General features: G+C 39.6%; 1 protein-coding gene, 2 long non-coding RNA genes and 4 other non-coding genes across 38 annotated transcripts in view; 1 reads left to right on the forward strand and 6 right to left on the reverse strand.

Moving 5' to 3' along the window:
- LOC123772625 (uncharacterized) overlaps positions 1-19330 on the reverse strand; it is a 41552-nt gene extending 22222 nt beyond the window's left edge. Inside the window, exons 1-5 of one of the 2 annotated variants that reach the window (XR_011222578.1) lie at positions 19189-19330; positions 18660-18835; positions 13731-13906; positions 8791-8966; positions 3914-4089 (exon numbers count right to left, since the gene is read on the reverse strand). This is a non-coding gene — a long non-coding RNA (uncharacterized lncRNA). Of the gene's footprint in view, positions 1-3913; positions 4090-8790; positions 8967-13730; positions 13907-14259; positions 14409-18659; positions 18836-19188 lie in introns of those variants that run through there. The other variant, XR_011222579.1, reaches the window with a different exon arrangement.
- LOC138351619 (uncharacterized) overlaps positions 1-20740 on the forward strand; it is a 39358-nt gene extending 18618 nt beyond the window's left edge. For 18 of the 31 annotated variants that reach the window (XR_011222591.1, XR_011222597.1, XR_011222599.1 and 15 more), the window contains 5 exons: positions 955-1149; positions 5830-6024; positions 10708-12376; positions 15647-17304; positions 20576-20740. This is a non-coding gene — a long non-coding RNA (uncharacterized lncRNA). The remainder of the gene's footprint in view (positions 1-954; positions 1150-5829; positions 6025-10707; positions 12377-15646; positions 17305-20575) is intronic. The other 13 variants (XR_011222582.1, XR_011222584.1, XR_011222586.1 and 10 more) reach the window with 13 other exon arrangements.
- Positions 4397-4559, reverse strand: LOC138351754 (U1 spliceosomal RNA). Its single transcript, XR_011222619.1, has one exon. It is a non-coding gene; the product is annotated as a U1 spliceosomal RNA (small nuclear RNA).
- On the reverse strand, positions 9274-9436 carry LOC123772803 (U1 spliceosomal RNA). The gene has a single exon (XR_006774714.1). It is a non-coding gene; the product is annotated as a U1 spliceosomal RNA (small nuclear RNA).
- Positions 14214-14376, reverse strand: LOC138351755 (U1 spliceosomal RNA). The gene has a single exon (XR_011222620.1). It is a non-coding gene; the product is annotated as a U1 spliceosomal RNA (small nuclear RNA).
- LOC123772804 (U1 spliceosomal RNA) lies at positions 19143-19305 on the reverse strand. The gene has a single exon (XR_006774715.2). It is a non-coding gene; the product is annotated as a U1 spliceosomal RNA (small nuclear RNA).
- Positions 20741-24417: 3677 nt separating the features above from the next.
- LOC138351663 (golgin subfamily A member 6-like protein 22) lies at positions 24418-25104 on the reverse strand. The gene has a single exon (XM_069303676.1). It carries the CDS (start codon positions 25102-25104, stop codon positions 24418-24420), a length of 687 nt encoding a protein of 228 aa, XP_069159777.1.
- Positions 25105-26198: the final 1094 nt, after the last annotated feature.

Consider the following 26198-nt stretch of genomic DNA (forward strand, 5'->3'; position numbering starts at 1 on the left):
TCATTAACCGTCTTCTATGTTATGCGTCCCTCAGAGGGCACACAAACATAGGAATTTCACTTCATTTACATCGAAAGACGAATTAACTAGTGTTGGAGCAAAGCGTTTGTCCCACCTACAATTCTACCGTTTTCTGTTCGGCGTTTCAATTTGATGAGGGACTCATCGAATCCTAAATTCCTATTATCAATGAGAAATGCAATTGTTTTTATTATTTTTTCAATATACAAAAGTTCTCATATTCTTGTAAAGTCACTAGTAAGCATAGCGTTTCGGGCAGGTCCTTAATCCTAATTATCCTTTGGAATACGACCCGCTAAATCGTTTAACAACCAGGCACACATTCACTGCTGGGTGAACATAGGCTACAGTTATTAATTAAGGCCTTGCACACTATCAATCCTCCCCGGGTAGGATAAGAACCCCTGGCTAAAGGGTTTGCAAAGCGCCGGACAAGTGCACTGCAAACCACTGCGCCACAAAGACTGTTCAATTAAGCACATTTGTGTAAGTGTGCGCGCGACAGCACTCAGCAACGTGCATATTTTTCTCATTGTGACTGGCAATTAATGCTTGCACTTTATGTAACACTTCATTTAGCCTCTGTGTTGGCTTCCTAGAGCAATAAATCACAAACTTTTAGTTGTACATACACAGAATCCATCATTTTCTTAGGGCTGACTGTGCAACTGTACAAAATAATCATTATTAATGTGTTATCAAATCAAATCAAATCAAATGTTTATTTAGGTAAGGTACATACATACAAGAGATTTTACAGAGTGATGGATTTATAGATAGGGCTAGTACATAAAATGCCTAAAGCCACTATTACGCAAAGCGTTTCGGGCATGATATATTCACATGAATATGTTCTGTATGATGCGTTGTATGCCTTAAAATTTTTAATTTCTCACAAATAATTATCTAATTCGTTGCTTGTTTTTTTTTTAGTAGAAAAATCAGTGGTTTCCGGGAACTGAAGATATATATGGTGCATCTCTCAACATTTCTCCATAGTCGGGGAAAGGAAGCCATTAAGTAGAGCTATCCGGGTCGCCCTATAACAGCCCAACTATTAATCAACTTCTCCCACGAGGCAACCCACGTCACCAATTGTTCAACTCATGGAAACTTATTTAATACAAGGTGAACAGATGCATCTGATGAAGGAAAAGGTGCCCAACCATTTCAGTTCCGACCGGGAATAGAACGCGGGATATGTATAAGCACATAAAGATATGTATAGGATCAGTAGCCAAGCCTACCAGACGTGTAGGAGGGAGTGAGTGCAGAGAAAGGCATGATCACGACCGATTTCCCCCCCCCCCCCCAACTAAAAAAAAAAAAAAAAAAGCAGAAGCCAACGATAACTTGACAAGTTACACCAGCAATTTATTATGCCGGTATTATATACACATTCACAATTAAGAGCCCTGATAATATTGACACGTAATATGAATGCCTATTAAATGTAGACTGTTAGTGTGAATTAGTGAGCGCAATTAATCGAGTATAACGTCGATGAACCCCGGCCCATATTGTGTGTGTGTGTATATATAATATATATATATTACATATATATATATATATATGATATGATAGAGATACAGAGAGAGAGTAAGAAAACATGCAGTGAGAGCTAGACAGCTAGAGAGTGAGTGAGAGCTAGAGAGAGAGTTAGAGAGAGCGACAGCTAGAGAGAGACAGAAAGAGTTAGAGTGAAAGAGAGATAGAGAAAGAGAGTGAGACGAACTGAAAATAAGGCAGACAAAATAAGAGACTGACGCAGTCGCATAACGGCTGGGAGGTAGTCACGATTGTGGCTGGCGAATCATGTATTTCTAAATATGTCTGAAAAATAAATAGTTAATTCTTGCAAGGTATTCTTTACAAATAGAACACAAATATTCTTCAAAGTTTCGCATTGTGGCTGGGGAGAATGGACTAGGCGCCTATCCTTAAATGTACTCCTCTATTCATGCAGCACTGTGTACCTAGTTGTTAAACGATTGGCAGGTAATATTTCAGGGGAACTATACATAGTGGGTAAGGCTCTGGGAAGCGACGGCTCTCAGCCTGCTAATTAACATGACTCGGCAGTCTTCTGTTCCTGTATCCACCTGTGTGTATTTATATTTATAAGTAACCTAGTTGGAATGGTCTATCAGAGCAAATCGATAAACAGTACCAAAAAAGTAAAACATAATCCGTTAGATATTTATATTTGCAAAATAGATTCATAAACACTAACTATTCCGGCAATATCCTCTCTTGTTATTAACATAATATTTACACTTCTTTACTGTCACCATCAGTCTTCTTCAATTGGGTACGTACGTACATACAAACACAGACATATACTAGAAACAAAACTAAATTATATTACCTATCTTTCAAAATTAAATCATTAATTCCCCATCTGGCAACCCTCCCTAATTCTCCTTCTCCTCTTCCACTAGCAGCTGAACAATGGTGTCAGTTGGTCATTCCCTTGGATGCAGTTACCTAACTCCAAAGTGTTAGGAGCTTATTTACTGCAAGGTGAACAGTGGCAACAGGTGAAAAGAAGCGAGCTTTGCCTAAGCACTCGTGTCCTACCCCTGCAAACGAATCCGGGACCTTTAGGCTGTGATTCGAATGCGTTTACGTTTAAGCACAATCGTGACTTTTAATCATTTTTAAACACGCGCGCACACACACACGACCAAAGAGCCAGAGCTCAACTCCCGCAAGCACAAATAGGTGAGTACACTTGTAGCATGCGAACAATATTTGGCGGTCGTACATTTGTAACGGCTGGCGATTCTTATCGCTTCTCGGCTAAGTGTTTGATACGATCCTTATGTAGAATCCTAGACATTTATCCGGTTTCTGGATCTTGAGGGAAGTGCTTGCTCTAACTATGTCGTGGGTGACCCGGAATTGCAATACCTCTAGGATTGGTCCTCTCCCCGAGGGGAGACATAATATTCTCGTTATGTAAAGTATATCGAATATAATATGTGCATAAACAAAACGTATTTAATTAGTAAAAACTACTTTTTAGAGGGGTCACACGTAGGAAAGTACAAAATACGCAATGTTTTTTGTTCTATTTTCAATTATTATTAATAACTGATATCCGTCTAAAATCATCCCCCTATTTCTCTGTTAAGTGTTCTGTTAGAACTTGTAAGATCCCACTTAACAAAGACAGATAAATTGTGTATGAGCAACTCTCCTGAGATCAAGGTATTTTTTTGTTTTTTTTCCGCTTAGCTACGACCAAAGGCTTACTATCAGGGATATATGGCGAATTTACAGGCACTGAAAATACTCCTTTCCACCCCCCCCCTCCCCCCCAATATGGGCCGGGGTTCATCGACGTTATACTCGTTTAATTACGCTTACTGATTCACACCAACAGCCTACATTTAAGAGGCATTCATGTTACGTGTCAATATTATCAGGGCTCTTAATTGTAAATGATCAAGGTCAAGGGAAAGCAGACACGTCAATATTTTTACCTGCTCTAGATCAAGATATTGGCGCCGCATGAACGTATAATCATCTAAATTTTGGGTTTGGTGCAGCGGCCTTTTAACTCATGTTTTGACTTTTAAACAGTAAAACATGAAGAGAAACGCTATGTGGCACAAGTTCTTTGATAGCGCTAAATGCATATCAATGAGATAATAGAGCTTTAGCTATAATCACTCTCCTCTTTAACACTGATAAAGTACAGGATGTTTCACACATATCTTGTTATAAATACAAGATATTTATAACAAGGCAGTGAACAAAGAAGCAAGGCAATCAAGTGGAATGGACAACAAGAAACAAATTAAAATTTGTCGAGGCAAATTTCGTAATCAGCTTCTAAACGAAATAGGGAGAGGAACCCTTTTGAATTAAAAAGTTATTGCTTTACCTGGCCAAAAGCTGGAAAGGAAGGCAAACTAATGCTCGTTTGACACTGCTACAAGCACTTTTTTCCATTGAGCACAGACCTCCCTCAGAGTCGTCTGTCCTTCTTGTCAGTGTATTTCACAGACGTAATTATTGAATGTTGAGGCAGGTGACCATGTAGCGCAATTGACAAGCATCCTGGGGGACGAAGGTTAATCATTAGCAAAGGGAAACCTCCATATAAGCATAGTTACAGGCTTCCAATTCCTCACTAACTTTGAGAAAACGAATTTGGGACGGCTCCACATCGACGTTTCTACACACGAAGTCTTGAATTGTGCATTTTCAAGGGGTATCATGCTTAAAAGATGAAACCACACCAAATATATGCATATTTGTGAAAAAAGTACCTTGCGAGAGGTTTGAACATTAGCTAAAGAAACAAATGAGAGTAGTATAGCTGTTATGTCATTTACCAACTTTACGAACACATGGGCAATTACAAAGGGGGATAGCGCGAACGCAGTCCCCCGCTAAAAAAAATTTCGCACCCGAGTTAACCACATTTGGGTTAATCGCAAGGGTCAGCGCCACCGGAGTGCAATGGTGAGCCTCGCCCTGGGAAAACGGCCTTCGTGATCACCGTGTCTCCTGTGCCAGGTAAGTATGCTAAGACATTCTAACACGCAACACGCACCTGCCACGACTGGGTACCACCACACTCACAGTTATCTTTATGTTAGGGCCGCCCTCCAATTGAACTGGCATTTAAAACATTGATTTTTATTTGTTTTGGAATTTATCATGGGTAAGCTTGATACAAGAAATAGGACGTTACATCTTATTTACATCAAGAAAATCAAGATAGGAATTCAATACAGTAGTGATATGGAACACAGAGTGCTTCGAGTTGCCTATTCAAATAATTAGCTAATAAGTGGGAAGGAAAATTAAATTACCATCCCACAGGTGAGCGCAAGTAGTTCATTAACCGTCTTCTATGTTATGCGTCCCTCAGAGGGCACACAAACATAGGAATTTCACTTCATTTACATCGAAAGACGAATTAACTAGTGTTGGAGCAAAGCGTTTGTCCCACCTACAATTCTACCGTTTTCTGTTCGGCGTTTCAATTTGATGAGGGACTCATCGAATCCTAAATTCCTATTATCAATGAGAAATGCAATTGTTTTTATTATTTTTTCAATATACAAAAGTTCTCATATTCTTGTAAAGTCACTAGTAAGCATAGCGTTTCGGGCAGGTCCTTAATCCTAATTATCCTTTGGAATACGACCCGCTAAATCGTTTAACAACCAGGCACACATTCACTGCTGGGTGAACATAGGCTACAGTTATTAATTAAGGCCTTGCACACTATCAATCCTCCCCGGGTAGGATAAGAACCCCTGGCTAAAGGGTTTGCAAAGCGCCGGACAAGTGCACTGCAAACCACTGCGCCACAAAGACTGTTCAATTAAGCACATTTGTGTAAGTGTGCGCGCGACAGCACTCAGCAACGTGCATATTTTTCTCATTGTGACTGGCAATTAATGCTTGCACTTTATGTAACACTTCATTTAGCCTCTGTGTTGGCTTCCTAGAGCAATAAATCACAAACTTTTAGTTGTACATACACAGAATCCATCATTTTCTTAGGGCTGACTGTGCAACTGTACAAAATAATCATTATTAATGTGTTATCAAATCAAATCAAATCAAATGTTTATTTAGGTAAGGTACATACATACAAGAGATTTTACAGAGTGATGGATTTATAGATAGGGCTAGTACATAAAATGCCTAAAGCCACTATTACGCAAAGCGTTTCGGGCATGATATATTCACATGAATATGTTCTGTATGATGCGTTGTATGCCTTAAAATTTTTAATTTCTCACAAATAATTATCTAATTCGTTGCTTGTTTTTTTTTTAGTAGAAAAATCAGTGGTTTCCGGGAACTGAAGATATATATGGTGCATCTCTCAACATTTCTCCATAGTCGGGGAAAGGAAGCCATTAAGTAGAGCTATCCGGGTCGCCCTATAACAGCCCAACTATTAATCAACTTCTCCCACGAGGCAACCCACGTCACCAATTGTTCAACTCATGGAAACTTATTTAATACAAGGTGAACAGATGCATCTGATGAAGGAAAAGGTGCCCAACCATTTCAGTTCCGACCGGGAATAGAACGCGGGATATGTATAAGCACATAAAGATATGTATAGGATCAGTAGCCAAGCCTACCAGACGTGTAGGAGGGAGTGAGTGCAGAGAAAGGCATGATCACGACCGATTTCCCCCCCCCCCCCCAACTAAAAAAAAAAAAAAAAAAGCAGAAGCCAACGATAACTTGACAAGTTACACCAGCAATTTATTATGCCGGTATTATATACACATTCACAATTAAGAGCCCTGATAATATTGACACGTAATATGAATGCCTATTAAATGTAGACTGTTAGTGTGAATTAGTGAGCGCAATTAATCGAGTATAACGTCGATGAACCCCGGCCCATATTGTGTGTGTGTGTATATATAATATATATATATTACATATATATATATATATATATGATATGATAGAGATACAGAGAGAGAGTAAGAAAACATGCAGTGAGAGCTAGACAGCTAGAGAGTGAGTGAGAGCTAGAGAGAGAGTTAGAGAGAGCGACAGCTAGAGAGAGACAGAAAGAGTTAGAGTGAAAGAGAGATAGAGAAAGAGAGTGAGACGAACTGAAAATAAGGCAGACAAAATAAGAGACTGACGCAGTCGCATAACGGCTGGGAGGTAGTCACGATTGTGGCTGGCGAATCATGTATTTCTAAATATGTCTGAAAAATAAATAGTTAATTCTTGCAAGGTATTCTTTACAAATAGAACACAAATATTCTTCAAAGTTTCGCATTGTGGCTGGGGAGAATGGACTAGGCGCCTATCCTTAAATGTACTCCTCTATTCATGCAGCACTGTGTACCTAGTTGTTAAACGATTGGCAGGTAATATTTCAGGGGAACTATACATAGTGGGTAAGGCTCTGGGAAGCGACGGCTCTCAGCCTGCTAATTAACATGACTCGGCAGTCTTCTGTTCCTGTATCCACCTGTGTGTATTTATATTTATAAGTAACCTAGTTGGAATGGTCTATCAGAGCAAATCGATAAACAGTACCAAAAAAGTAAAACATAATCCGTTAGATATTTATATTTGCAAAATAGATTCATAAACACTAACTATTCCGGCAATATCCTCTCTTGTTATTAACATAATATTTACACTTCTTTACTGTCACCATCAGTCTTCTTCAATTGGGTACGTACGTACATACAAACACAGACATATACTAGAAACAAAACTAAATTATATTACCTATCTTTCAAAATTAAATCATTAATTCCCCATCTGGCAACCCTCCCTAATTCTCCTTCTCCTCTTCCACTAGCAGCTGAACAATGGTGTCAGTTGGTCATTCCCTTGGATGCAGTTACCTAACTCCAAAGTGTTAGGAGCTTATTTACTGCAAGGTGAACAGTGGCAACAGGTGAAAAGAAGCGAGCTTTGCCTAAGCACTCGTGTCCTACCCCTGCAAACGAATCCGGGACCTTTAGGCTGTGATTCGAATGCGTTTACGTTTAAGCACAATCGTGACTTTTAATCATTTTTAAACACGCGCGCACACACACACGACCAAAGAGCCAGAGCTCAACTCCCGCAAGCACAAATAGGTGAGTACACTTGTAGCATGCGAACAATATTTGGCGGTCGTACATTTGTAACGGCTGGCGATTCTTATCGCTTCTCGGCTAAGTGTTTGATACGATCCTTATGTAGAATCCTAGACATTTATCCGGTTTCTGGATCTTGAGGGAAGTGCTTGCTCTAACTATGTCGTGGGTGACCCGGAATTGCAATACCTCTAGGATTGGTCCTCTCCCCGAGGGGAGACATAATATTCTCGTTATGTAAAGTATATCGAATATAATATGTGCATAAACAAAACGTATTTAATTAGTAAAAACTACTGTTTAGAGGGGTCACACGTAGGAAAGTACAAAATACGCAATGTTTTTTGTTCTATTTTCAATTATTATTAATAACTGATATCCGTCTAAAATCATCCCCCTATTTCTCTGTTAAGTGTTCTGTTAGAACTTGTAAGATCCCACTTAACAAAGACAGATAAATTGTGTATGAGCAACTCTCCTGAGATCAAGGTATTTTTTTGTTTTTTTTCCGCTTAGCTACGACCAAAGGCTTACTATCAGGGATATATGGCGAATTTACAGGCACTGAAAATACTCCTTTCCACCCCCCCCCTCCCCCCCAATATGGGCCGGGGTTCATCGACGTTATACTCGTTTAATTACGCTTACTGATTCACACCAACAGCCTACATTTAAGAGGCATTCATGTTACGTGTCAATATTATCAGGGCTCTTAATTGTAAATGATCAAGGTCAAGGGAAAGCAGACACGTCAATATTTTTACCTGCTCTAGATCAAGATATTGGCGCCGCATGAACGTATAATCATCTAAATTTTGGGTTTGGTGCAGCGGCCTTTTAACTCATGTTTTGACTTTTAAACAGTAAAACATGAAGAGAAACGCTATGTGGCACAAGTTCTTTGATAGCGCTAAATGCATATCAATGAGATAATAGAGCTTTAGCTATAATCACTCTCCTCTTTAACACTGATAAAGTACAGGATGTTTCACACATATCTTGTTATAAATACAAGATATTTATAACAAGGCAGTGAACAAAGAAGCAAGGCAATCAAGTGGAATGGACAACAAGAAACAAATTAAAATTTGTCGAGGCAAATTTCGTAATCAGCTTCTAAACGAAATAGGGAGAGGAACCCTTTTGAATTAAAAAGTTATTGCTTTACCTGGCCAAAAGCTGGAAAGGAAGGCAAACTAATGCTCGTTTGACACTGCTACAAGCACTTTTTTCCATTGAGCACAGACCTCCCTCAGAGTCGTCTGTCCTTCTTGTCAGTGTATTTCACAGACGTAATTATTGAATGTTGAGGCAGGTGACCATGTAGCGCAATTGACAAGCATCCTGGGGGACGAAGGTTAATCATTAGCAAAGGGAAACCTCCATATAAGCATAGTTACAGGCTTCCAATTCCTCACTAACTTTGAGAAAACGAATTTGGGACGGCTCCACATCGACGTTTCTACACACGAAGTCTTGAATTGTGCATTTTCAAGGGGTATCATGCTTAAAAGATGAAACCACACCAAATATATGCATATTTGTGAAAAAAGTACCTTGCGAGAGGTTTGAACATTAGCTAAAGAAACAAATGAGAGTAGTATAGCTGTTATGTCATTTACCAACTTTACGAACACATGGGCAATTACAAAGGGGGATAGCGCGAACGCAGTCCCCCGCTAAAAAAAATTTCGCACCCGAGTTAACCACATTTGGGTTAATCGCAAGGGTCAGCGCCACCGGAGTGCAATGGTGAGCCTCGCCCTGGGAAAACGGCCTTCGTGATCACCGTGTCTCCTGTGCCAGGTAAGTATGCTAAGACATTCTAACACGCAACACGCACCTGCCACGACTGGGTACCACCACACTCACAGTTATCTTTATGTTAGGGCCGCCCTCCAATTGAACTGGCATTTAAAACATTGATTTTTATTTGTTTTGGAATTTATCATGGGTAAGCTTGATACAAGAAATAGGACGTTACATCTTATTTACATCAAGAAAATCAAGATAGGAATTCAATACAGTAGTGATATGGAACACAGAGTGCTTCGAGTTGCCTATTCAAATAATTAGCTAATAAGTGGGAAGGAAAATTAAATTACCATCCCACAGGTGAGCGCAAGTAGTTCATTAACCGTCTTCTATGTTATGCGTCCCTCAGAGGGCACACAAACATAGGAATTTCACTTCATTTACATCGAAAGACGAATTAACTAGTGTTGGAGCAAAGCGTTTGTCCCACCTACAATTCTACCGTTTTCTGTTCGGCGTTTCAATTTGATGAGGGACTCATCGAATCCTAAATTCCTATTATCAATGAGAAATGCAATTGTTTTTATTATTTTTTCAATATACAAAAGTTCTCATATTCTTGTAAAGTCACTAGTAAGCATAGCGTTTCGGGCAGGTCCTTAATCCTAATTATCCTTTGGAATACGACCCGCTAAATCGTTTAACAACCAGGCACACATTCACTGCTGGGTGAACATAGGCTACAGTTATTAATTAAGGCCTTGCACACTATCAATCCTCCCCGGGTAGGATAAGAACCCCTGGCCTAAAGGGTTTGCAAAGCGCCGGACAAGTGCACTGCAAACCACTGCGCCACAAAGACTGTTCAATTAAGCACATTTGTGTAAGTGTGCGCGCGACAGCACTCAGCAACGTGCATATTTTTCTCATTGTGACTGGCAATTAATGCTTGCACTTTATGTAACACTTCATTTAGCCTCTGTGTTGGCTTCCTAGAGCAATAAATCACAAACTTTTAGTTGTACATACACAGAATCCATCATTTTCTTAGGGCTGACTGTGCAACTGTACAAAATAATCATTATTAATGTGTTATCAAATCAAATCAAATCAAATGTTTATTTAGGTAAGGTACATACATACAAGAGATTTTACAGAGTGATGGATTTATAGATAGGGCTAGTACATAAAATGCCTAAAGCCACTATTACGCAAAGCGTTTCGGGCATGATATATTCACATGAATATGTTCTGTATGATGCGTTGTATGCCTTAAAATTTTTAATTTCTCACAAATAATTATCTAATTCGTTGCTTGTTTTTTTTTTAGTAGAAAAATCAGTGGTTTCCGGGAACTGAAGATATATATGGTGCATCTCTCAACATTTCTCCATAGTCGGGGAAAGGAAGCCATTAAGTAGAGCTATCCGGGTCGCCCTATAACAGCCCAACTATTAATCAACTTCTCCCACGAGGCAACCCACGTCACCAATTGTTCAACTCATGGAAACTTATTTAATACAAGGTGAACAGATGCATCTGATGAAGGAAAAGGTGCCCAACCATTTCAGTTCCGACCGGGAATAGAACGCGGGATATGTATAAGCACATAAAGATATGTATAGGATCAGTAGCCAAGCCTACCAGACGTGTAGGAGGGAGTGAGTGCAGAGAAAGGCATGATCACGACCGATTTCCCCCCCCCCCCCCAACTAAAAAAAAAAAAAAAAAGCAGAAGCCAACGATAACTTGACAAGTTACACCAGCAATTTATTATGCCGGTATTATATACACATTCACAATTAAGAGCCCTGATAATATTGACACGTAATATGAATGCCTATTAAATGTAGACTGTTAGTGTGAATTAGTGAGCGCAATTAATCGAGTATAACGTCGATGAACCCCGGCCCATATTGTGTGTGTGTGTATATATAATATATATATATATATATATATATATATATATATATATATATATATATATATATATATATATATATATATATATATATATATATATATATATATGATATGATAGAGATACAGAGAGAGAGTAAGAAAACATGCAGTGAGAGCTAGACAGCTAGAGAGTGAGTGAGAGCTAGAGAGAGAGTTAGAGAGAGCGACAGCTAGAGAGAGAGACAGAAAGAGTTAGAGTGAAAGAGAGATAGAGAAAGAGAGTGAGACGAACTGAAAATAAGGCAGACAAAATAAGAGACTGACGCAGTCGCATAACGGCTGGGAGGTAGTCACGATTGTGGCTGGCGAATCATGTATTTCTAAATATGTCTGAAAAATAAATAGTTAATTCTTGCAAGGTATTCTTTACAAATAGAACACAAATATTCTTCAAAGTTTCGCATTGTGGCTGGGGAGAATGGACTAGGCGCCTATCCTTAAATGTACTCCTCTATTCATGCAGCACTGTGTACCTAGTTGTTAAACGATTGGCAGGTAATATTTCAGGGGAACTATACATAGTGGGTAAGGCTCTGGGAAGCGACGGCTCTCAGCCTGCTAATTAACATGACTCGGCAGTCTTCTGTTCCTGTATCCACCTGTGTGTATTTATATTTATAAGTAACCTAGTTGGAATGGTCTATCAGAGCAAATCGATAAACAGTACCAAAAAAGTAAAACATAATCCGTTAGATATTTATATTTGCAAAATAGATTCATAAACACTAACTATTCCGGCAATATCCTCTCTTGTTATTAACATAATATTTACACTTCTTTACTGTCACCATCAGTCTTCTTCAATTGGGTACGTACGTACATACAAACACAGACATATACTAGAAGCAAAACTAAATTATATTACCTATCTTTCAAAATTAAATCATTAATTCCCCATCTGGCAACCCTCCCTAATTCTCCTTCTCCTCTTCCACTAGCAGCTGAACAATGGTGTCAGTTGGTCATTCCCTTGGATGCAGTTACCTAACTCCAAAGTGTTAGGAGCTTATTTACTGCAAGGTGAACAGTGGCAACAGGTGAAAAGAAGCGAGCTTTGCCTAAGCACTCGTGTCCTACCCCTGCAAACGAATCCGGGACCTTTAGGCTGTGATTCGAATGCGTTTACGTTTAAGCACAATCGTGACTTTTAATCATTTTTAAACACGCGCGCACACACACACGACCAAAGAGCCAGAGCTCAACTCCCGCAAGCACAAATAGGTGAGTACACTTGTAGCATGCGAACAAAATTTGGCGGTCGTACATTTGTAACGGCTGGCGATTCTTATCGCTTCTCGGCTAAGTGTTTGATACGATCCTTATGTAGAATCCTAGACATTTATCCGGTTTCTGGATCTTGAGGGAAGTGCTTGCTCTAACTATGTCGTGGGTGACCCGGAATTGCAATACCTCTAGGATTGGTCCTCTCCCCGAGGGGAGACATAATATTCTCGTTATGTAAAGTATATCGAATATAATATGTGCATAAACAAAACGTATTTAATTAGTAAAAACTACTGTTTAGAGGGGTCACACGTAGGAAAGTACAAAATACGCAATGTTTTTTGTTCTATTTTCAATTATTATTAATAACTGATACCCGTCTAAAATCATCCCCCTATTTCTCTGTTAAGTGTTCGGTTAGAACTTGTAAGATCCCACTTAACAAAGACAGATAAATTGTGTATGAGCAACTCTCCTGAGATCAAGGTATTTTTTTGTTTTTTTTCCGCTTAGCTACGACCAAAGGCTTACTATCAGGGATATATGGCGAATTTACAGGCACTGAAAATACTCCTTTCCACCCCCCCCCCCTCCCCCCCAATATGGGCCGGGGTTCATCGACGTTATACTCGTTTAATTACGCTTACTGATTCACACCAACAGCCTACATTTAAGAGGCATTCATGTTACTTGTCAATATTATCAGGGCTCTTAATTGTAAATGATCAAGGTCAAGGGAAAGCAGACACGTCAATATTTTTACCTGCTCTAGATCAAGATATTGGCGCCGCATGAACGTATAATCATCTAAATTTTGGGTTTGGTGCAGCGGCCTTTTAACTCATGTTTTGACTTTTAAACAGTAAAACATGAAGAGAAACGCTATGTGGCACAAGTTCTTTGATAGCGCTAAATGCATATCAATGAGATAATAGAGCTTTAGCTATAATCACTCTCCTCTTTAACACTGATAAAGTACAGGATGTTTCACACATATCTTGTTATAAATACAAGATATTTATAACAAGGCAGTGAACAAAGAAGCAAGGCAATCAAGTGGAATGGACAACAAGAAACAAATTAAAATTTGTCGAGGCAAATTTCGTAATCAGCTTCTAAACGAAATAGGGAGAGGAACCCTTTTGAATTAAAAAGTTATTGCTTTACCTGGCCAAAAGCTGGAAAGGAAGGCAAACTAATGCTCGTTTGACACTGCTACAAGCACTTTTTTCCATTGAGCACAGACCTCCCTCAGAGTCGTCTGTCCTTCTTGTCAGTGTATTTCACAGACGTAATTATTGAATGTTGAGGCAGGTGACCATGTAGCGCAATTGACAAGCATCCTGGGGGACGAAGGTTAATCATTAGCAAAGGGAAACCTCCATATAAGCATAGTTACAGGCTTCCAATTCCTCACTAACTTTGAGAAAACGAATTTGGGACGGCTCCACATCGACGTTTCTACACACGAAGTCTTGAATTGTGCATTTTCAAGGGGTATCATGCTTAAAAGATGAAACCACACCAAATATATGCATATTTGTGAAAAAAGTACCTTGCGAGAGGTTTGAACATTAGCTAAAGAAACAAATGAGAGTAGTATAGCTGTTATGTCATTTACCACCTTTACGAACACATGGGCAATTACAAAGGGGGATAGCGCGAACGCAGTCCCCCGCTAAAAAAAATTTCGCACCCGAGTTAACCACATTTGGGTTAATCGCAAGGGTCAGCGCCACCGGAGTGCAATGGTGAGCCTCGCCCTGGGAAAACGGCCTTCGTGATCACCGTGTCTCCTGTGCCAGGTAAGTATGCCAAGACATTCTAACACGCAACACGCACCTGCCACGACTGGGTACCACCACACTCACAGTTATCTTTATGTTAGGGCCGCCCTCCAATTGAACTGGCATTTAAAACATTGATTTTTATTTGTTTTGGAATTTATCATGGGTAAGCTTGATACAAGAAATAGGACGTTACATCTTATTTACATCAAGAAAATCAAGATAGGAATTCAATACAGTAGTGATATGGAACACAGAGTGCTTCGAGTTGCCTATTCAAATAATTAGCTAATAAGTGGGAAGGAAAATTAAATTACCATCCCACAGGTGAGCGCAAGTAGTTCATTAACCGTCTTCTATGTTATGCGTCCCTCAGAGGGCACACAAACATAGGAATTTCACTTCATTTACATCGAAAGACGAATTAACTAGTGTTGGAGCAAAGCGTTTGTCCCACCTACAATTCTACCGTTTTCTGTTCGGCGTTTCAATTTGATGAGGGACTCATCGAATCCTAAATTCCTATTATCAATGAGAAATGCAATTGTTTTTATTATTTTTTCAATATACAAAAGTTCTCATATTCTTGTAAAGTCACTAGTAAGCATAGCGTTTCGGGCAGGTCCTTAATCCTAATTATCCTTTGGAATACGACCCGCTAAATCGTTTAACAACCAGGCACACATTCACTGCTGGGTGAACATAGGCTACAGTTATTAATTAAGGCCTTGCACACTATCAATCCTCCCCGGGTAGGATAAGAACCCCTGGCCAAAGGGTTTGCAAAGCGCCGGACAAGTGCACTGCAAACCACTGCGCCACAAAGACTGTTCAATTAAGCACATTTGTGTAAGTGTGCGCGCGACAGCACTCAGCAACGTGCATATTTTTCTCATTGTGACTGGCAATTAATGCTTGCACTTTATGTAACACTTCATTTAGCCTCTGTGTTGGCTTCCTAGAGCAATAAATCACAAACTTTTAGTTGTACATACACAGAATCCATCATTTTCTTAGGGCTGACTGTGCAACTGTACAAAATAATCATTATTAATGTGTTATCAAATCAAATCAAATCAAATGTTTATTTAGGTAAGGTACATACATACAAGAGATTTTACAGAGTGATGGATTTATAGATAGGGCTAGTACATAAAATGCCTAAAGCCACTATTACGCAAAGCGTTTCGGGCATGATATATTCACATGAATATGTTCTGTATGATGCGTTGTATGCCTTAAAATTTTTAATTTCTCACAAATAATTATCTAATTCGTTGCTTGTTTTTTTTTTAGTAGAAAAATCAGTGGTTTCCGGGAACTGAAGATATATATGGTGCATCTCTCAACATTTCTCCATAGTCGGGGAAAGGAAGCCATTAAGTAGAGCTATCCGGGTCGCCCTATAACAGCCCAACTATTAATCAACTTCTCCCACGAGGCAACCCACGTCACCAATTGTTCAACTCATGGAAACTTATTTAATACAAGGTGAACAGATGCATCTGATGAAGGAAAAGGTGCCCAACCATTTCAGTTCCGACCGGGAATAGAACGCGGGATATGTATAAGCACATAAAGATATGTATAGGATCAGTAGCCAAGCCTACCAGACGTGTAGGAGGGAGTGAGTGCAGAGAAAGGCATGATCACGACCGATTTCCCCCCCCCCCCCAACTAAAAAAAAAAAAAAAAAAGCAGAAGCCAACGATAACTTGACAAGTTACACCAGCAATTTATTATGCCGGTATTATATACACATTCACAATTAAGAGCCCTGATAATATTGACACGTAATATGAATGCCTATTAAATGTAGACTGTTAGTGTGAATTAGTGAGCGCAATTAATCGAGTATAACGTCGATGAACCCCGGCCCATATTGTGTGTGTGTGTATATATAATATATATATATTACATATATATATATATATATATATATATATATATATATATATATATATATATATATATATATATATATATGATATGATAGAGATACAGAGAGAGAGTAAGAAAACATGCAGTGAGAGCTAGACAGCTAGAGAGTGAGTGAGAGCTAGAGAGAGAGTTAGAGAGAGCGACAGCTAGAGAGAGAGACAGAAAGAGTTAGAGTGAAAGAGAGATAGAGAAAGAGAGTGAGACGAACTGAAAATAAGGCAGACAAAATAAGAGACTGACGCAGTCGCATAACGGCTGGGAGGTAGTCACGATTGTGGCTGGCGAATCATGTATTTCTAAATATGTCTGAAAAATAAATAGTTAATTCTTGCAAGGTATTCTTTACAAATAGAACACAAATATTCTTCAAAGTTTCGCATTGTGGCTGGGGAGAATGGACTAGGCGCCTATCCTTAAATGTACTCCTCTATTCATGCAGCACTGTGTACCTAGTTGTTAAACGATTGGCAGGTAATATTTCAGGGGAACTATACATAGTGGGTAAGGCTCTGGGAAGCGACGGCTCTCAGCCTGCTAATTAACATGACTCGGCAGTCTTCTGTTCCTGTATCCACCTGTGTGTATTTATATTTATAAGTAACCTAGTTGGAATGGTCTATCAGAGCAAATCGATAAACAGTACCAAAAAAGTAAAACATAATCCGTTAGATATTTATATTTGCAAAATAGATTCATAAACACTAACTATTCCGGCAATATCCTCTCTTGTTATTAACATAATATTTACACTTCTTTACTGTCACCATCAGTCTTCTTCAATTGGGTACGTACGTACATACAAACACAGACATATACTAGAAGCAAAACTAAATTATATTACCTATCTTTCAAAATTAAATCATTAATTCCCCATCTGGCAACCCTCCCTAATTCTCCTTCTCCTCTTCCACTAGCAGCTGAACAATGGTGTCAGTTGGTCATTCCCTTGGATGCAGTTACCTAACTCCAAAGTGTTAGGAGCTTATTTACTGCAAGGTGAACAGTGGCAACAGGTGAAAAGAAGCGAGCTTTGCCTAAGCACTCGTGTCCTACCCCTGCAAACGAATCCGGGACCTTTAGGCTGTGATTCGAATGCGTTTACGTTTAAGCACAATCGTGACTTTTAATCATTTTTAAACACGCGCGCACACACACACGACCAAAGAGCCAGAGCTCAACTCCCGCAAGCACAAATAGGTGAGTACACTTGTAGCATGCGAACAAAATTTGGCGGTCGTACATTTGTAACGGCTGGCGATTCTTATCGCTTCTCGGCTAAGTGTTTGATACGATCCTTATGTAGAATCCTAGACATTTATCCGGTTTCTGGATCTTGAGGGAAGTGCTTGCTCTAACTATGTCGTGGGTGACCCGGAATTGCAATACCTCTAGGATTGGTCCTCTCCCCGAGGGGAGACATAATATTCTCGTTATGTAAAGTATATCGAATATAATATGTGCATAAACAAAACGTATTTAATTAGTAAAAACTACTGTTTAGAGGGGTCACACGTAGGAAAGTACAAAATACGCAATGTTTTTTGTTCTATTTTCAATTATTATTAATAACTGATACCCGTCTAAAATCATCCCCCTATTTCTCTGTTAAGTGTTCGGTTAGAACTTGTAAGATCCCACTTAACAAAGACAGATAAATTGTGTATGAGCAACTCTCCTGAGATCAAGGTATTTTTTTGTTTTTTTTCCGCTTAGCTACGACCAAAGGCTTACTATCAGGGATATATGGCGAATTTACAGGCACTGAAAATACTCCTTTCCACCCCCCCCCCCCTCCCCCCCAATATGGGCCGGGGTTCATCGACGTTATACTCGTTTAATTACGCTTACTGATTCACACCAACAGCCTACATTTAAGAGGCATTCATGTTACTTGTCAATATTATCAGGGCTCTTAATTGTAAATGATCAAGGTCAAGGGAAAGCAGACACGTCAATATTTTTACCTGCTCTAGATCAAGATATTGGCGCCGCATGAACGTATAATCATCTAAATTTTGGGTTTGGTGCAGCGGCCTTTTAACTCATGTTTTGACTTTTAAACAGTAAAACATGAAGAGAAACGCTATGTGGCACAAGTTCTTTGATAGCGCTAAATGCATATCAATGAGATAATAGAGCTTTAGCTATAATCACTCTCCTCTTTAACACTGATAAAGTACAGGATGTTTCACACATATCTTGTTATAAATACAAGATATTTATAACAAGGCAGTGAACAAAGAAGCAAGGCAATCAAGTGGAATGGACAACAAGAAACAAATTAAAATTTGTCGAGGCAAATTTCGTAATCAGCTTCTAAACGAAATAGGGAGAGGAACCCTTTTGAATTAAAAAGTTATTGCTTTACCTGGCCAAAAGCTGGAAAGGAAGGCAAACTAATGCTCGTTTGACACTGCTACAAGCACTTTTTTCCATTGAGCACAGACCTCCCTCAGAGTCGTCTGTCCTTCTTGTCAGTGTATTTCACAGACGTAATTATTGAATGTTGAGGCAGGTGACCATGTAGCGCAATTGACAAGCATCCTGGGGGACGAAGGTTAATCATTAGCAAAGGGAAACCTCCATATAAGCATAGTTACAGGCTTCCAATTCCTCACTAACTTTGAGAAAACGAATTTGGGACGGCTCCACATCGACGTTTCTACACACGAAGTCTTGAATTGTGCATTTTCAAGGGGTATCATGCTTAAAAGATGAAACCACACCAAATATATGCATATTTGTGAAAAAAGTACCTTGCGAGAGGTTTGAACATTAGCTAAAGAAACAAATGAGAGTAGTATAGCTGTTATGTCATTTACCACCTTTACGAACACATGGGCAATTACAAAGGGGGATAGCGCGAACGCAGTCCCCCGCTAAAAAAAATTTCGCACCCGAGTTAACCACATTTGGGTTAATCGCAAGGGTCAGCGCCACCGGAGTGCAATGGTGAGCCTCGCCCTGGGAAAACGGCCTTCGTGATCACCGTGTCTCCTGTGCCAGGTAAGTATGCCAAGACATTCTAACACGCAACACGCACCTGCCACGACTGGGTACCACCATACTCACAGTTATCTTTATGTTAGGGCCGCCCTCCAATTGAACTGGCATTTAAAACATTGATTTTTATTTGTTTTGGAATTTATCATGGGTAAGCTTGATACAAGAAATAGGACGTTACATCTTATTTACATCAAGAAAATCAAGATAGGAATTCAATACAGTAGTGATATGGAACACAGAGTGCTTCGAGTTGCCTATTCAAATAATTAGCTAATAAGTGGGAAGGAAAATTAAATTACCATCCCACAGGTGAGCGCAAGTAGTTCATTAACCGTCTTCTATGTTATGCGTCCCTCAGAGGGCACACAAACATAGGAATTTCACTTCATTTACATCGAAAGACGAATTAACTAGTGTTGGAGCAAAGCGTTTGTCCCACCTACAATTCTACCGTTTTCTGTTCGGCGTTTCAATTTGATGAGGGACTCATCGAATCCTAAATTCCTATTATCAATGAGAAATGCAATTGTTTTTATTATTTTTTCAATATACAAAAGTTCTCATATTCTTGTAAAGTCACTAGTAAGCATAGCGTTTCGGGCAGGTCCTTAATCCTAATTATCCTTTGGAATACGACCCGCTAAATCGTTTAACAACCAGGCACACATTCACTGCTGGGTGAACATAGGCTACAGTTATTAATTAAGGCCTTGCACACTATCAATCCTCCCCGGGTAGGATAAGAACCCCTGGCCAAAGGGTTTGCAAAGCGCCGGACAAGTGCACTGCAAACCACTGCGCCACAAAGACTGTTCAATTAAGCACATTTGTGTAAGTGTGCGCGCGACAGCACTCAGCAACGTGCATATTTTTCTCATTGTGACTGGCAATTAATGCTTGCACTTTATGTAACACTTCATTTAGCCTCTGTGTTGGCTTCCTAGAGCAATAAATCACAAACTTTTAGTTGTACATACACAGAATCCATCATTTTCTTAGGGCTGACTGTGCAACTGTACAAAATAATCATTATTAATGTGTTATCAAATCAAATCAAATCAAATGTTTATTTAGGTAAGGTACATACATACAAGAGATTTTACAGAGTGATGGATTTATAGATAGGGCTAGTACATAAAATGCCTAAAGCCACTATTACGCAAAGCGTTTCGGGCATGATATATTCACATGAATATGTTCTGTATGATGCGTTGTATGCCTTAAAATTTTTAATTTCTCATAAATAATTATCTAATTCGTTGCTTGTTTTTTTTTTAGTAGAAAAATCAGTGGTTTCCGGGAACTGAAGATATATATGGTGCATCTCTCAACATTTCTCCATAGTCGGGGAAAGGAAGCCATTAAGTAGAGCTATCCGGGTCGCCCTATAACAGCCCAACTATTAATCAACTTCTCCCACGAGGCAACCCACGTCACCAATTGTTCAACTCATGGAAACTTATTTAATACAAGGTGAACAGATGCATCTGATAATAATAATAATAATAATTTTTATTTAGGCAAAGGTACATACATAAAGAGATTTTACAAAGTTTGTTGGCTTTATAGATAAGAGAAGAAGGAAAAGGTGCCCAACCATTTCAGTTCCGACCGGGAATCGAACGCGGGATATGTATAAGCACATAAAGATATGTATAGGAACAGTAGCCAAGCCTACCAGACGTGTAGGAGGGAGTGAGTGCAGAGAAAGGCATGATCACGACCGATTTCCCCCCCCCCCAACTAAAAAAAAAAAAAAAAAGCAGAAGCCAACGATAACTTGACAAGTTACACCAGCAATTTATTATGCCGGTATTATATACACATTCACAATTAAGAGCCCTGATAATATTGACACGTAACATGAATGCCTCTTAAATATGTAGACTGTTAAGTGTGAATTAGTGAGCGTAATTAAACGAGTTTAACGTCGATGAACCCCGGCCCATATTGTGTATATATATATATATATATATATATATTATATACATATATATATTATATATATATATTATATATATATATAATATATATATAATATATATATAATATATATTATATATATATAATATATATAATATATGATAAAGAGATACAGAGAGACAGAGAGACAGTAAGAAAACATGCAGTGAGAGCGAGACAGTGAGAGCTAGAGAGTGAGTTGAGAGAGAGAGAGCTAGAAAGAGAGAGCGACAGCTAGAGAGAACTAGAGAGAGAGACAGAAGGAGTTAGAGAGTGAAAGAGAGTGAGACGAACTGAAGATAAGGCAGACAAAATAAGAGACTGACGCAGTCGCATAACGGCTGGGAGGTAGTCACGATTATAATAATAATAATTTATAATAATAATAATAATAATTTTTATTTAGGTAAGGTACATACATAAAGAGATTTTACAAAGTTTGTTGGCTTAATAGATAGAGCTAGTACATACAATGCCTAAAGCCACTATTACGCAAAGCGTTTCGGGCAGGAAAAACATTAATGACTAAAGTTTAAAACTAATGGGTAAAAAGAATAAAATGTGTTGAGAACAAATAAAAATAGAGGTAAAAGAGGGGGAACATGGCTGAAAAAGCAGCACAAATACAATTACAAATTATTACAGAAAATTACATTCAAACAGCGTTGATTTGAAAAACAAAAAAAAACAAAAAACATACATGGGTTGACAACAGAGGGGTAAGGTAGGTTACAGGGAATTTATTAGGTATAGCTTCGTTTTTATCTTAAACTGGTTGAGAGAGGTACAGTCTTTAACATGGTTGGGAAGGTCATTCCACATTCTGGGCCCCTTGATTTGTAGAGCATTTCTGGTTTGATTAAGTCGTACTCTAGGAATATCAAAACTGTATTTATTTCTGGTGTGGTGCTCATGGGTTCTGTTACAACCTTCTATGAAGCTTTTGAGATCAGGATTGGCATTATAGTTTAACGTTTTATATATGTATAATACACATGAGAGAATGTGCAGTGACTTAATGTCTAACATATTCAGAGATTTGAGTAGGGGTACCGAGTGATGTCTGGGGCCAGAATTGGATATTGTCCTAATAGCAGCTTTGTGTTGAGTAATTAGAGGACGTAAGTGATTTTGGGTAGTAGAGCCCCAAGCACAAATACCATAGTTGAGATATGGATAGATAAGGGAGTAATAGAGAGTCACCAGGGCAGGGCGTGGTATATAATATCTGATCTTAGAAAGAATGCCCACAGTTTTTTAAACTCTTTTTGATATGTTTAGAATGTGTCCCTGGAAATTCAGCTTGTGGTCAATGAGAATGCCAAGGAATTTGCCATCAAATTTGTTACAAATTTGGGTATTGTTTATTTTGAGATTTATTTGATTAGAGGATTTATTACCAAACAGAATATAGAAAGTTTTGTCAATGTTAAGGGTGAGTTTGTTGGCAGTTAGCCACAGATGGACTTTATTTAGCTCAGTATTTACTGTGGCATTTAGAGCAAGGGGATCAGGACTGGAGTAAATGAAGGTTGTGTCGTCACCAAATAGAATTGGTTTGAGGTGTTGGGAGGCATTTGGAAGGTCATTAATGTAGATGAGAAAGAGGAGAGGGCCAAGTATGCTGCCCTGGGGAACACCAATGTTGATGGGTAGGGTGGGAGAAATTGTATTATTCACAGAAACACATTGGAGCCTGTCAGTAAGGTAGGACTTGAGGTATTGTAGGGAGTGTCCTCTGACACCATAATGATGTAATTTAAGAAGAAGGTTTTGGTGGTTGACAGTATCGAAAGCTTTACGCAGGTCCACAAATAACCCAACAGGGAACTCATTTTTATCAAGAGCTGTATGAATCGAGTTAAGCATACTAATAAGTGCATCGTTAGTGCTTTTTTTGGGCCTGAAGCCATATTGGCAAGGGCTAAGTATATTGAGTTTGGCTAGATATGAGTAAAGCTGCTTATAGATTAGTTTTTCAAAAATTTTTGACAAGTTTGGCAGGATTGATATAGGTCTGTAGTTGTTAACATCTGTGAGATCACCACATTTGTGGACAGGCGTTACTCTCGCTTTTTTTAGAATATCTGGAAAGGTTTGGAGTTCAAGTGACTTGTTGAAGAGCAAAGCAATAGCAGGGGCTAAAGATCTGGAGGCTTTTTTGTAGATTAAAGTTGGTATCTCCTCAAGGGCACCAGACTTGGTTTTAAGGGAAAGGATTATCTCATTGACGTCAGTGGAATTGATAGGCTTTAGGTACAGAGACTGTGGATAGTTACCTGTAAGATAGTCCTTAATGTCAGTACTGGAAGATGGAATATCATTAGCAAGGGATGAACCAATGGAAGAGAAGAACCTATTGAACTCAATAGCAGAATCAGAGGCTGAAAGCTGACCATCGTTATTAGACAGGAGAGTCGGTTTGTTATTTAAAGACTTCTTTGATCCCAATAATCTTTGATTGTGGCTGGCTGGCTGGCTGGCTGGCTGGCGAGTCACGTATTTCTCAATATGTCTGAAAAATAAATAGTTAATTCTTGCAAGGTATTCTTTACAAATAGAACACAAATATTCTTCACAAAGTTTCGCATTGTGGCTGGGGAGAATGGACTAGGCGCCTATCCTTAAATGTACTCCTCTATTCATGCAGCACTGTGTACCTAGTTGTTAAACGATTGGCAGGTAATATTTCAGGGGAACTATACATAGTGGGTAAGGCTCTGGGAAGCGACGGCTCTCAGCCTGCTAACATGACTCAGCAGTCGTCTGTTCCTGTATCCACCTGTTTGTATTATATATATATATTCTATCAGAGTAAATCGATAAACAATACCAAAAAAGTAATAAATAATGGGGCATGACCTCACGGGGTCATGACCTCTCGGGGGCATGACCTCATAGGGTCATGACCTCTCGGGGGCATGACCTCTAAGTTTGCGGTGCACATGCCGGCAGCGCGAAAGTGTTAATAAAAGTCTCTTTGGTCATGCCCTTAAATTGTACCTGAATAATGTTGACCGAGCTATCCTCTGGCCATTTCTTGGACTTGGCAAGTCGTTCAAAATGTGTGAAAAAAACTCTCAGAATCTTGCTCATGTAACGCGGCCAAATTAGGCTATTTCTGAAAAGGTCTGGAGTTAGAATCTTTATTGGTCACTTTACCATTTCTCTGCAACTTGAGCTTTTGCTCTTCTAATTGAATTCCTGTCAATCTGACTTGACTCTACTTTCAGTCTTTCCTCCTCGGCTATCTTAACATTACTCTCTGCCTCTACTCTCCTAGTTTCACTCTCCTGCTCTGCTATCCTTACTTTAGTCTCCTGCTCTGCTATCCTTACTTTACTCTCCTGCTCTGCTATCCTTACTTTAGTCTCCTGCTCTGCTATCCTTACTTTACTCTCCTGCTCTGCTATCCTTACTTTACTCTCCTGCTCTGCTATCCTTGCTTTACTCTCCTGCTCTGCTATCCTTACTTTACTCTCCTGCTCTGCTATCCTTACTTTACTCTCCTGCTCTGCTATCCTTACTTTACTCTCCTGCTCTGCTATCCTTACTTTACTCTCCTGCTCTGCTATCCTTACTTTACTCTCCTGCTCTGCTATCCTTACTTTACTCTCCTGCTCTGCTATCCTTACTTTACTCTCCTGCTCTGCTATCCTTACTTTACTCTCCTGCTCTGCTATCCTTACTTTACTCTCCTGCTCTGCTATCCTTACTTTACTCTCCTGCTCTGCTATCCTCTCTATTCCAACTCTATTGTGATGAAAACACTGCCTCACTGTGCTGGAGTAACTCGGTGTCTTCTGGGAAAAGTTCCTGCTCGAGCAGGTGCACCAAAATCTCATTTACTCTCTCATATTTAAGACTATTTGAAGATATTTGAAGATATTTGCTAGATGAAGACTATTTGAAGGTCCAGCCTGAACTCATTTCCCCAATAACACTAGACTATTTTTAATTAATCCCTTAATAGGACTGTAGGCTCCACTGCCAACTCATGTACCCTAGCATCTATTATGCACACTATCACAAAAAATTAACACAAAACAGCCCACTACTGCAAGAGTGACATTTACGGCAAATTGGTGAAGACATTCAATAATATCCCCGGCCGCAGTCTGTCTCGGTAAGCTGATTAAGAAACTTTCCTCACCGCTGAGAAGAGTTAACTTCCAGGAGTTACCTCCTCTCAGTGTAGCACCCAGGAGTTAACTCTCCTCAGTGTAGCACCCAGGAGTTACCTCTCCTCAGTGTAGCACCCAGGAGTTACCTCTCCTCAGTGTAACACCCAGGAGTTACCTCTCCTCAGTGTAACACCCAGGAGTTACATCTCCTCAGTGTAACACCCAGGAGTTACCTCTCCTCAGTGTAGCACCCAGGAGTTACCTCTCCTCAGTGTAACACCCAGGAGTTACCTCTCCTCAGTGTAGCACCCAGGAGTTACCTCTCCTCAGTGTAGCACCCAGGAGTTACCTCTCCTCAGTGTAGCACCCAGGAGTTACCTCTCCTCAGTGTAGCACCCCAGGAGTTACCTCTCCTCAGTGTAGCACCCAGGAGTTACCTCTCCTCAGTGTAGCACCCAGGAGTTACCTCTCCTCAGTGTAGCACCCAGGAGTTACCTCTCAATGTAACACCCAGGAGTTATCTCTCAATGTAACACCCAGGAGTTACCTCTCCTCAGTGTAGAACCCAAGAGTTACCTCTCCTCAGTGTAGCACCCAGGAGTTACCTCTCCTCAGTGTAGAACCCAGGAGTTACCTCTCCTCAGTGTAGAACCCAGGAGTTACCTCTCCTCAGTGTAGAACCCAATAGTTACCTCTCTTCAGTGTAGCACCCAGGAGTTACCTCTCCTCAGTGTAGCACCCAGGAGTTACCTCTCCTCAGTGTAGCACCCAGGAGTTACCTCTCCTCAGTGTAACACCCAGGAGTTACCTCTCCT

Source organism: Procambarus clarkii, chromosome 50 (genome assembly GCF_040958095.1).
Source record: "Procambarus clarkii isolate CNS0578487 chromosome 50, FALCON_Pclarkii_2.0, whole genome shotgun sequence".
Taxonomy (NCBI): Eukaryota; Metazoa; Arthropoda; class Malacostraca; order Decapoda; family Cambaridae; genus Procambarus; species Procambarus clarkii.